This window comes from Exophiala spinifera, assembly GCF_000836115.1.
Source record: "Exophiala spinifera strain CBS 89968 unplaced genomic scaffold supercont1.7, whole genome shotgun sequence".
Classification (NCBI taxonomy): Eukaryota; Fungi; Ascomycota; class Eurotiomycetes; order Chaetothyriales; family Herpotrichiellaceae; genus Exophiala; species Exophiala spinifera.
This window is the reverse complement of record NW_015622519.1, coordinates 329,355-342,199: the sequence shown is the minus strand read 5'-3', so window position 1 is coordinate 342,199 and position 12,845 is coordinate 329,355. Positions and strand designations below refer to the sequence as shown.

At 51.2% G+C, this 12,845-nt stretch overlaps 3 protein-coding genes across 3 annotated transcripts; all 3 read left to right on the top strand.

The window, feature by feature from the left end:
* Window positions 1–4,114: 4,114 nt before the first annotated feature.
* Window positions 4,115–6,661, top strand: PV08_09110 (uncharacterized protein; the record flags this gene model as incomplete). The annotated part of the gene is made up of 1 exon (XM_016383430.1): window positions 4,115–6,661. One exon carries the CDS (start codon window positions 4,115–4,117, stop codon window positions 6,659–6,661), a length of 2,547 nt encoding a protein of 848 aa, XP_016232053.1.
* Window positions 6,662–7,163: 502 nt separating this feature from the next.
* On the top strand, window positions 7,164–8,846 carry PV08_09109 (uncharacterized protein; the record flags this gene model as incomplete). The annotated part of the gene is made up of 3 exons (XM_016383429.1): window positions 7,164–7,359; window positions 7,414–7,977; window positions 8,026–8,846. 3 exons carry the CDS (start codon window positions 7,164–7,166, stop codon window positions 8,844–8,846), a joined length of 1,581 nt encoding a protein of 526 aa, XP_016232052.1.
* Window positions 8,847–9,557: 711 nt separating this feature from the next.
* PV08_09108 (uncharacterized protein) lies at window positions 9,558–12,417 on the top strand (the record flags this gene model as incomplete). The annotated part of the gene is made up of 8 exons (XM_016383428.1): window positions 9,558–9,769; window positions 9,836–10,400; window positions 10,456–10,732; window positions 11,027–11,171; window positions 11,218–11,454; window positions 11,505–11,626; window positions 11,674–12,084; window positions 12,134–12,417. The coding sequence occupies 8 exons, from the start codon at window positions 9,558–9,560 to the stop codon at window positions 12,415–12,417; spliced, it is 2,253 nt and encodes a 750-aa protein (XP_016232051.1).
* Between the last annotated feature and the right edge of the window lie 428 nt (window positions 12,418–12,845).

Genomic DNA, 12,845 nt, shown 5'->3' with positions numbered 1-12,845 from the left:
GCCACCATTCCTATAACTGCTACGCTCCGCGAGACAAGTCTCCTCTTCTGCCCTCTTCCTTCCTCTGTCCTGCGAGATCCTCCGCTGCTCTTCTAGAGCCATCACTGGTCGATTCCAAAGCAGATCTCCCGCTGGCCATCACCGCTCTTCTCGTCTACGGTACGAGTTTCGTGTTCGTACCCGACTCCGACTGCGTTATTCCGCTATGGACGGACAAGACAGGTTGCGTTGTTTTGACACACCCGTCTTTTCGGCCACCAGAAACAAGATTTGACACACGAAGGAGCGGATCGATGTGAATGATTTTGTGGATACTAGTACAATAGTCGAATGTTGTCCCTGGTGGAGCTCATCAAAAATTGATACTTCACGGATATCAGGTTCCCCGGGCCTTGGTCTGTATCCAAATGTTGAGCACCGAGATCTAGTCTCAACCGATGCGCGACGGATTCTTTAATTGACTGCTTCGCTACCAGTCCGATGGGGAACTGGTAGTGAAACATAAACAAATGACTAGTTAGACTAGCTGCGCCCATGGCCAACATGTCCTACAAAATTCACCGAAGCTTAACTCTCTGGATTGCTAAACAACCCAGCTGAACCCTCGGCAGGCAGATCCAATCAATCTCGGGTCATGCAAGATGAAGCCTTGTCAGATTCCTGATTGACTCGCAGTTGCCAACTTACCACTGGTGCAGCTGGAAGGACCAAAGCTACTTAACCTGCGGCTGGCTGAATGGACTGCAGTCGTCTTGGTGATCACAATATTGCTTGATATGTGACCTGTCTGCGCGCTGTTTCAGTCGATCCGTCGAACACGTCCAGCTGAATTTGAGCTTGATGTGAGCGTACGGCGGCCAATGGCACCCATCTTGGCCCCGTCGGACATCGATGGAACATGGCATTCCTTCGTGGGTCTCACGTAGTCGACGGTGCAAACGGGGAAAGGTAAGTACGATGCTGTCGAGACAATAGTAAGTTGCACCGGTCCAGCTACCTACGGTTGAGTGCACGATGGCAGGCTCAGTCCGGCGCTGGTCGGGGGTCACAGCCGGCCAGCGTCACAAGGAAATGTGCCATCCGATACCCGTGTACGCTGAGCGATGTCCACATGATTCTGGTACAAATTCCTTCTGGAGCCCATTCAGCGCCTGGAATGCCTATATCGACGCGCCTGGGCAGCGTTGCTTGCGAGCTGCCAGGAATGCTTTTGGGAACCTTCAATCCAGGTCAAACTTACGGTATCTCCAGTATCAAGACGGCTGTCAACATTACCTTACGACTGATATTCTGGTCGCACGTCTAAAGAGTTTGGGGGCCTCACTATTGCGCTGAGGAGGACGAGTGAGAGGCTGCCAACTCATTGCTGCGCGCATGAGCCTCGGCAAGGCTTGGGCAGCATCGCGGCAATTTTGGACCACTCTGGCTGCTGTATGTCTCCTGCTAAAGAGATTCTGCATCAACACCGCTTCGAATTATTCTCCTAGGCTTTCTTATTGCTTCGCGTATCTAGAAATGAGGCAACTGTCCATGACCCGAGCATTGCCTAGTTGCAACGCCCCGAGCCGCTGGCATCTGCCTTCTTGGAGCCCAAAGCGTCATTCTCGATCCGCTGTCCGGCATTAATGACTGACTGTTCACGGTTGAGAGAGAGGCCATGTTTGTCCACTCACAACAGCGCTTCCCAGTAATCACTGCCGTTGGAATTGGAGCCTTGCACATGTCACCGCAACTGGAACCACAAACAAGGTGGGCTTGGCCGTCGACGCCCTTTGCAGGGAGGCACGGCCCGATGGGGACTCTTGACACTCTACGAAACATATGCATTGTGAATTTGTCTGATGGACTCGTCAGAGCAGAACTAAGCCTCACCGCTTGAGTCGCCGTTGCGTAATCCCCTTGCGCTATGTTGTTATCTTGGGAAGATATGAGTCTTCTCTTGCACTGGTCTATATCTTCTGCGCAACTATTGGCTGTTTTCCTTTCAGAGAAGCAGTCAAAACCGTTCCTTTGGCCTTCGCTCGGAGTTGAAAGGGACACTAATGACGCTTCGCAGTCTCATTTTTGACACAGACGTGTGAGGCACCGCCAGGCTCCACTGGGAGGGACTTCGGTTGTCGTTACGGAAGACTGAGGCGAAGCTGCTGAGAGCAGAGTCTTCGGAATGGTTTTATTGCTGCCCAAGAGAAGTCGGGCAGAGCTGCTGCCCTCGAACCGGACAATCTGAGGCCAGCAGTCAGTTGGGCATTTCGAGTCCTTGCACCAAGAACTGAATGACGGATGGGATAGTTGAAGATGATTGCTATGACTCGTGGACAGTTTCGACAGGCTTCAAGTATCAACACTGACTGATGACAAGGATGACTGAAGCGCCGCTTTCTCCATGGTTGATGAAGCAACAGGAACTTGAGTACCTGTTAGGTTTTTCCGAGGTAGCTACAATGGTAGCTGCGTATTGCGTGCAAAGCACTTACGAGCATTTTTACAAACCCTTGCAAGATGTACATCTGGTAAGTACCTAGTAACGAGGAGTTATGTAACTTTACCGGATGGGGCGCGGCGTATTGTGTACATCCGGTATTTTGAGATACTGGGCATATCCTCGCTTGTTGTCGTAAAGTGTTTCGAAGCAAGTTCCGACGGTGCAGAAGTGGAAACTCAAAGAGATAGAGACAAGGATAATGACAGGCATGAAAGAGGGCTGTCATTACTCTGTGCCAACCAACAATATCCGTCAAAGGAACAGATACGAGGAAGTGTCTCACAGACGCGAGCATTTTAGTGAGTACCATTAGGTTCTAGACGTGGCCAATATCAACACCCCTCAATCATCCGTCACTCTGTGGAGGTGTTGAATGCGCGTAGAAGACAGGTTATTGATTTATTATTAGTTTATGAATTAGTACAGTCGGTATGAATCCGTGTGCTGCTGCAGCAGCTCTGATCCTGGACGTCGTGGTCTGATAGTTGACAGCCTATAGATAACAGGGTCACACCGAGGGACTCGGATGTTTGGGGACTCCTCTTGACCCATACAGCCTGGAATTCAGCCTAGAGGAGGGCAATTATGCTTGCTGGGCAGTGGGGAGGCAGGTTGGGGAGGGGAAGATTTGAGCTTCAGGTACGGAGTACTTGTACTCCATACCCGTAGTTCATTGTCGATGGGCAATCGCAGATGAAGATTGTCGCTGTCGATCCCCATGCCAGTGAGTTGGTTCCTGGACTGCCATGAGGGCGGCAGTCTTGTCCTTTGGCTCCTCGCACTGGCAGTGAATTCTCTCAATTGACCTCTACCGTCTACCAACCCAGATGCATCAAGGAAATTCAAATCGCAATCACCCGCACAATAGATAGCGTAAGGTGATCGCTCCGACTAGACAAATGGAGCATGGGAGCACCGAGCTTTGGAGCGCGCGAATGGAACATGGGCTCACTAAAGTGCGGGTTGACACTCGATCTGGAGTCGAAACTTCAAACGGCGAAGTCGTCAATGCTACCCCGTACCGTTTTGTCGAGAACTTAATTACTCGTAGCATCTTACCTACTAAGTTAGTTGTGTGCTTGCTTGTGCAACTCTTCTCTTCTCCAGCCACGGATAAGGTACATTGCGTGGTTCTCGCCCTCGGCCGCCCTAGCTGACCTCATACGGCAGTCTTCTCCTGTCACCACCGATTGGCTCTCCAGACTGCCACAATCGCACTGATCCTTCTCCCTCCCTCTTCATGCAACAGTCAATTGGCTTCTCCCTGGCCCGGAGACGTTAGTGGCGGTCGCCATTTCCTGCATTGCAGATCTCCCTCACACTTCAGGTCAAGCCATCTACGAGTATGAACCCCAACCCGTACGCTCAATCTCCGTGTTTGTGACATCCTCATCCTTCCTTCGAATCTTATCCCATGCGAGCGCATTTGCAACCGTCTCTCTATAGCGCACTACGTGTGATATGTTCATGCTTCTGGACGTCTGTCTATATGGAGACGCAGAGCGCTTGAGCCCTGTCCTGACCCAGGAACAAACCAACTTCCGCTTTGCGACGCCGAGAGTGACGTCGTCGTCCTTGCATCACGAGCTTTTGCTACTGCGACGCCCAGCGGCCTAATCAGCCATACATAAGATGTCGGCGGTCCAAGAACAGTCCCAGCCTCTGTTGCGGTCGGTGGATGCTCCAAATCAGCCAGATGCTGGCGCACCACGAAAGAGGAGGAAGCGTGCCCCGGCTGCTGGAGCGCCCGATGACTGCTTTACATGCGCTACCCGCAAGGTCAAATGCGATCGCCGGAGACCATATTGCTCCAAGTGCCTGGACGACGGGAAAGATTGTGCCGGATACAAGACCCAGTTGACCTGGGGAAACGGCGTCGCAAGTCGCGGCAAGTTGCGCGGCTTGTCGCTACCAGTTGCTGGGGCTCAAAACTTCGCCGCTGCTCCCACTTCGCCCCCCAAATCAAGACGGCGAGGCTCTCAGCAACCCCAGAAATCTCAGTTTCATGGTGACGCTGGGCAGACTGTCTCGTCAGCTCCGTGGCCAACGATCTTGGCTTGCGGCCCTACCTCTGTAAACAGCAGCAATGCTGAGTCCAATTTCCATCAACACACCTCGTCATTCCCTATGCCTATTCCGCACGCAACAGCATCCTGGGCGACGGCAAGGCCGGCAACGACCGCGCCGGCTTCCACTGCCATTGAGATAGAGAAAGCAGACTCGTCCGATCCATCTAACGCTCCCGGCTATTTGACATCCCCTCCTCTCCCTGGTCATCAATTCTCCAACGGCTTCAAATCGGATGTTGGATATGGTGGAAGTCTTTCGTCTCGCTCATATCCCGATACTTCTCCTGGGCCCACATACTTTCAACGGGTTTTGAGCCATGAGACTCTAGACGCACGAGGTCCATCACGCGCTTTCCCACCCTCCCCTCATATGCCCACACCTTATGCCAGGCTTTTTTCTGATCACGACGCGCTCCCAGTCTCGGCAACTCCAGAAACGCGTCATGATGCTAATGATCGCTATTCTCGATTGCCTCCTTTCCAGGAGGACTCGGTAATCACTGACCTCGACAAGCATTCTGCCGCTGAAGAGGTGGATGACGTCAACCGCGCTTACAATGATCGGTATGTCGCGATCGACGAGGGCTTACTCGTCATGTCCCCCCGTTTGCCGTCCAACTACAGCCTACCCATATCACCCTATGCTGGTATGGGTTCCATTGGAGGCACTCCACGCATACAGTACTTGATCAAGTACTATACAGAAGTCATCTCACCTGTTATAGTGGCGTTCGATGGCCCTTCAAACCCGTACAGGACACATATTCTGCAGCTAGCGGCGAGAAGTGATACACTTCAGCATGCCATAGCTGCACTCTCAGCCAGCAATCTGAGACAACGGAGGGAGAGTGGTGCTCTGTCAACTGGCAAGACTGACCCTGCTAGGCGATCCTCCTTCGCCCACTTGACCCTGACCCGTGAGTCGTGGCAAGAAACGAGTATGTTGTCTCCGCAAGACCAGGCTCGAGAAGAGGCACTGCATAAAGGGATTGCTATTCAATCTCTCAACAGGCAGCTTGCAGATCCTGTCCTCCGAAAGGACGACTCAATCCTGGCTACGCTCTTGATTTTGTGCCTTTTCCATATATGCGACTCGGGAATAGCTAAGTTCCAGACTCAATTCGCCGGTGTAAAGAAATTGCTTGGCATGCGTCAACATGATCTGGGTCTGGATACCAAGGAGGCCAAGTGGTTCACGAGGATGTTTACGTGGTTCGATGCGATGACCGCTACGGTCAATGATCGCGAGGGACAACTTCAAGGCCATCACTTGGACGTTTCGGCTTTGTCTGATGAGGATTGGGCTTTGGAAAACCTGGCTGGCTGTGATGGACAGCTGTTCAAGACCATTGCCAAATTGGGTCGCTTAAATGTGCTAAGCCAGGGCAAATCCGTCGAAGAGACCGCAGCACTTGTCTCGAGGCCCTTGCCACAGATGTCTTTTGGAGGTAACCTCGACTATAGCAACTTCGATGGGAATGGGTGGATGAGAATGATGGAGGATGAGGATCTCTTCTCTTCCAAGACCGCCGACCCAGACGACAAGACACAGTTCTGGCGCGAGTGGAGAGATATCCGCCAGACTCTACAGACATGGCAGCTCGACACCACGATGTTTGACTCCTCTAGTCCAGAGGCACGGCTACTTTCCCACGAGCAGCGTATCGACCTTGCCAACATCTCGGAGTCGTTTCGTTACTCAGCACTTCTTTATACGGAGCGCCTTGCAAATCCAAACGTTCCCAGCACGGATCAGTCGATCAGATTTTGGGTTCAGAAGTGCCTGACTTACATTAAAGCCGTCAAGTCGGACGTGTATTTACTCTGGCCACTTTTCATCACAGGAAGCGAATGCGTTGACGGGATTGATCGTCAAGTCATTCGAGAACGGTGTCTAGATATCCAGAAGGATAGTGGATTCTTGAATAACAAGAGCTGCTTGGAGCTGCTGGAGAAGGTTTGGCAGCGTCATGATGAGAAAGCACGTGGATTCTCCCCTGGATCGGAGATGATAATGGATTGGATGGACAATAGTAAGGACGAAACAGGATTCAGGTTCACGACCATAATGAAAATGGAAGGAAATGAAGGAGAGTATATCGTGGTCTGATATATGTGTATATATGTACCCTGAACTGTGCATTATCCTCTACCATTTTGATTCTGGAAAGGGAGCGAGGCCGCTTCTACCTGGCACGTGAGCCGCAGGGAGCCTTGCTGACGCCCATTCGCAGAACCCAGATTGGGCTCAAGGGTCCTGATAACACGATGCGACATCATGTTATAGGTTTAGCAAGGCAGACTCTACTATTAACCCACAAGAAGTTCTTTCACAGATGCCCCCCTCATATCCTTCACTTGTATTCCGCATGGGCCAAGGTCAACCCCTGAATTCTCCATCCATAAAGTTCCCTTGCTAGACATCGATCATCCAACCTTGCTAGCTCCGAATATCTGACCACTTTATTAGATTGACTTTATGGTGATCGCATCCAACGTCCTCGTCCATCGCGCTTGACGCCTTTCTCATCTTGCGCCCTCCCGCCTTGCCTTTCTCTTATGCTTCCTCCACAGGTAACTGATTTCGAAGCTTGATCACAACTCTCGTCAAAATGAGCTGTTCAAGTAACGACAAACCGAAGGCGGAGGAAGATGTCTTTGAGCATCTCAGCGCACCGGTCGAGTGTGTTCAGGATTACGTTCCAGGTGGACTGCATCCTGTACATCTTGGCGACATGGTCGGCCGGTACAAGATGTTACGAAAGCTAGGTTACGGCGGATACTCGACTGTCTGGCTTGCACAGGACAGTAGGCAAGTCCCCCATTATGTTCTAAGTTTTCTTTCAGAAATCTAACTGATAGTTTCTTTAATAAATAGCGATACCGGTGGGTATGTGGCGCTGAAAATCGTTCGAGCGGATCGCGATTGCGCAAAAGAGATTCAGTGTTATGATACGCTACGGACCAGTTCGGGTCGACATCCAGGTGCATCTTATATCATGATGCTTCTGGATTACTTTACCATACAGGGACCAAATGGCAAGCACGACTGCTTGGCTTACGAGGTCCTAGGCCCCAGTATTGCGAGTGTGGTGCGCGATTCTGATGGCATGGATACGACCGCTTATCTAACGCTTCCATCTGCCCGAAAAATCATATATCAAGTTCTCCTTGCCCTTGATTATATACACAGTGTTGGACTGGTCCACGGGGATATCTACCATGGAAATGTACTCTTTATTTTGAGGGATTTATCGCAAGAATCTTCGGATGATCTATGCCAGCCTCACTCTCAAGTTTCCGCGGACGTTAAACGCATCAAGGGTTCTCGGCAACCAGGGGATATTCGACGTCTTACTCTGGACTGGCCATTAAATGAATTAATCTCCCCAAAAGGCGATGTTAAGTTATCAGACCTAGGAAATAGTAAGTTATATCTACTATAAATTTTACATGCACTGATCATTTACGCAGGCTTTTTCAAGCACGACCCGCCAAGCAAACCAGAAGCGCCATTGGAATATAGAAGTCCAGAAATCATACTGGATAACCGGATTTCTATGGCGCAGGATTGTTGGGCGTTTGCTTGCTTCGCCTACAGTCTTCTGACGAATACATCTTTATTCGATTTGGCTTTTCTATACGACGAAAACGCTCAGAACGACGAACACCTTCTTCAACTTTTCTCGCTTCTTGGTCCGCTCCCGGCTTGGCTTAAGCAGAGCTGGCCACGTTACGATGTTTATTTCAACGAGAATGGACAGCCTCAAAAATTCATTGTGGATGACGATGCCTTTTCGTACTCAGAATTAGACGACTTACCAGAAGAAGACCATCAGAGCACGCCACAGGACACGGAGAGTGACGGTCACCAACAACAGCTTGACGAAGTCCTCTCGAACCGTAATCGTCTAGGGAAACCTCATGAATTCTTCGATCCTGACCTTTACCCATCGATCGTGACGCTTCGTGAGCGTAAGCAGCGTAAAGCTCGAGAAGATCCTAGATCATTAGCAGATTTTGTGGCTCTCTATCCACCGCTCTCAGAGAAATGGTCGTTTGAAAAGCACCCTGATATGCAATCTGCGGAATCTGAACTAGCGCTCGATTTCTTACAGGGTCTTCTCACATACGAACCCGACCGACGTCCTTCCACCAAAGAACTCCTACAACATGCTTGGATTCGGACATACTGTGCCTCAGATGAACAGACTGTCCAAAAGGCAGAAATACCACCGAGGAACAAGAGGAAGAGGTCGACAAAGGCTAACGAGTCAGAATCAGATGAAATGTAAGACGAGAACTGTGGCATTCCTGAGGCTGCCGTCGTATGAAAGTGGTAGGCGGGGAACACCAGTGGGAGAGAGCGCTTGGGTCGGAAATCAGAGCTCCGGAGGAGTCAGATTAGATTCTACACCACGAGTGTCCGGGGATTGTCTGATTCTGGCGGTGATTCTGAGTTCGTTCGTGCGTACGGATGGTGGCCAGCAGCTTCCTTGGGCTGCTCGGTCGACCGCTTCGTTGCCTGGCACGCCGACGTGTCCAAGACTTTATAGGAGCTGAACCTCCCATCCTTGATCGCAGAGCTTGTTGAGCCTTTGTATGACCTCAACCAAGTCGTACTGTCCGGAGTGGCATTTGAGGCTGGCCATGACTTCGTTGCCATACAGAAGAGAGGGATTCAGTTGGTCCCCCCCACCAGCAACGTAGCAGGGTATCCTCTCAGGGGTCCCAACCCTCATCCTAAATAGTATAGTTGGAAGACTCCGTCTGTAGTTTTGGAAAAGGGCCCTGGTACATGAGAGATATCGTTCTCTGCGAAGGCGCCTCCCAAATGAATCGGATCGATAGGTGAAGGTTGTAATTAGACTAAGCGTTTAAGTGGATGGCATCCTGCACTTGGCAGCCTTGTCCCGCAAAACTTGCAGCCTTGCTGCAACAACTTCTCCATAGACCTGAATTGATCGTCCATCTTTGTTTGGTCCTCTATAGTGCGCGCGTTCGAGATGGCGAACCCTTCGAATCCGCCCTCGGGCACTTCTACGCCTCGCGCTTTTACCAGCCACAGCACTACTGCCGAAGAGCTCCTCAAATCACAGACCGTTGGACTGGTCAATCTCGCCGATTTTCGAAAACGACGTGCCGATGTGCTGGAGCAAAAGGACAAAGAGGCGCGTGCTGCAGGGGCAAATACACCCGACGTTGAGGATAGCGATGAGTAAGATACTCCTGTTCTTTTTGGGCCCGCTGGTGTAACGAGCGGGGACTAATTTACCAAGCACAGAGCGGTGACGCGGCGATCGGATCAACCTCCCAAGAAAAAGAAAAAGAAGAAAGCAGCCAAGGGCCTGTTGTCTTTCGGCGAGGACGAAAACGAAGATGATGGAAGCGGAATATCTACACCTGCTGCACGCAGTTCCCGGACCTCAGCCGAACCGTCGCCTGAGACGTCGGGCATTGCGCGGAAACTGACGCCGAATCCGAAATCTGGGTTACCACCGCCGCGGGCGTTGACGAAGGCTGCACTCGCTGCGGAAGCAGCGGAACGAGAGAGGCTGAGAAAGGAATTCCTCGAGATGCAGGAGGCTGTGAAAGAGAGCGAGATCGCGGTGCCGTTTGTGTTTTACGACGGCGCGAGTATCCCCGGTGGCACTGTCAAAGTGAAAAAGGGAGATCATATCTGGCTGTTCTTGGAGCGGTGCAGAAAGGTCGGCGCCGAGTTAGGCGTCGGTGGGAGCGCGAATGGAAGCGGTGCGACTCTCAAGACCATTGAGAGCAGCAAGAAGCAATGGGCCCGTGTCGGCGTTGATGACTTGATGTGTGTCCGGGGCGAGGTTATTGTACCGCATGTAAGTTGCAGAACTCAACTGTTGAGAAAGATGAGACGGTCTAACGTATTGATAGCACTACGAGTTCTATTACTTTATTGCCAACAAAATACCTGATCCGTCGAGAGAGGGTCGACTGTTGTTCGAGTACTCGAACACGGTCGTCAAGAAAGACGAGGACGCACCATTGTTGCGTGTGCCTGGGCAAGAGAAAGAGATCGAGGGACAGAAGGACGACCCGACGTTGACAAAGGTCGTGGATCGGAGGTGGTATGAGAGAAACAAGCACATTTACCCAGCCAGTGTATGGAAGGAATTCAAGGTTGGCAAGGAGTTTGAAGAAATGTCCAAGGGTAGAAGAGATGCTCAGGGGAATGCTTTCTTCTTTGGTTGAAGGGGAGCGTCCAGGGCAGTCTTGACGACGCAGCGGAGTGATTTGGGCCCTTCTGCACTTGTGTCGTTCGCTGGGCCCTCAACGACTGTTTGGGACTGAATGCTTCTTCTCCCTCCTTCCCTCCTCCTTCCTTCCTGCGCCTCCCCGCCCTAAGGACTTGCTGGGCAAGACCACCTTCGATCGCAATTTAATACTCGCTTCAGGTGGTTCCTTTGCTGCCATATCAACACCTGACGATTCCCCCGCTCTTCAGCGACCCTCTACCTGTCCTTATTGGAAACTGCCAACCGTCAAACCCTGGCTCCGGAAGATATGGAAAACCCTCTGATCTGCAACAACTACCTTCGCCAAACATGTCGGGCAGTCTTGACGCGTGAAGCAGTCGTTACAACGTGCTTGTAGGTATGAGACTACTAATATCGCGTCGGTCCTAACATCTTCCAGACACCTTTTCTGTGTCAACTGCGCACAGAAGGCAGCGCTATTGGGCTCCGCGTTGGACCAGCGCTGTTGCCCTGCCTGCGGAAGCAACCTCCCTAATCCTGAAGATGCCCATCAAACAAGACTGAACCCTACCGATAATTACAAGGCAAATGTCCTTAGCGGGTTTGACCCTTTGACCATCCTCGACATAGCCTCGAAGGCCATGTCATTTTGGCAGTATCAGAGTGCACAAGACACGTGAGGAAATCCAGGGTCGGCGAACCATGGGAATTCTGACTCTAGAGTAGAGCGTATCGGCATAACGTGGTGAGGGCTCTCATGGACGAGTACTCGAATCTCGAAGCAAGAATGGAAAAGGCCTCCCATGAAGCCAGGATTGAGATTCAGACTCGGCAGAAAAAGTTGGATGGTATGAAGGCCGCAGACGGTTGTTTTTGCCCAACTGACAAAACCCAGACCTCACAATGGAGTACCAAGATCTGCGGAAAAGACACGAGGAAATGGTCGCTTCTTATCGAGAGAAGGACCGTAAGCTCAATCAGACCCAAAAACTCTACAATGCCCTCAAACAACGAGCCCAGGCTGAAAACATGTTCCCTTCTTTCGCGTCGAAAAATGTTGAGCAGACATTGCAGTCGATCGAGAGCGCACGGCGGTCCGATGCAGGGTTTATCAAGCCAGACATGCTCCGTCACGAGTTTCCCCCTCGAGCCACGTCGACTCAGCTGGGAAGTGGCCTGCAATCGAGAGGGGACACACAGAATAGCATTGAGCAGCTCTTTCCGCGTCTAAGGTCTGGAAACAGTGTGACTGGATCTGTTCAAAGGGAGATGTCATTCAAACGGACAGTTCCGGGTTCTAACCTCCGTAAGTGTCTTCGCGTCGTTGTCAGCCAGTGTTTGCTAATGGCGTCAAGCGAAACCTGGACCTTCTGGCACGCTGTTGCTTAGAGAAGCGCTGAAGACCAACACTCGGAGTTCCGTTAATCCATCCCAGCTGCCGCCGGTGGCTGCAACGGATAACACCCAGCCAGATCAGCATATACCAGGGTCTGTTCGAAACCGGCCTCTCCATGCTAGGAAGGAGTCCATTTCGGTGCAGAGCCATACTGAAGCCTTACCTAGTGCAGGGGCTGGTAGACCTGGAACGGCTGGGCTGAACGATGTGAATCACAAGTTTGATCAAATTGCTGGTCAGTAGGTCTTTTTATGGATTGACAGGGCTAATAATTCTTTACAGACAAGTTTTACCATCCGCCACTACTATGAATGAAGTTACTAAAGGACATGATGCTGGAACTCAAAAAACGGCTGTGAGTATTTAGCCTCTGGCTCGACGTTACGATAGTTGTTGTATGGACTCTCGAGCTCGACATTCTTTAGTAGTGATGGTGTTGGCGACCTATATGGACATCTTAAGTAGCAATGTTACAGTTGTGAGTATCTTAGCAGCCGAGATTTATACCGGAAATGTCATTAGCGAATCAATGGGTGTATTGTTTCCGACTCGTCGAGCCATGCGAGACGAGGAATTCGAACTTCACCTGCATCGGAATCATGTTTCGGCATTTATCAGCGGCATCGCTCGTTTAGTTTATTCGGCCGCCCACCCACTTTGCTATCGCACAA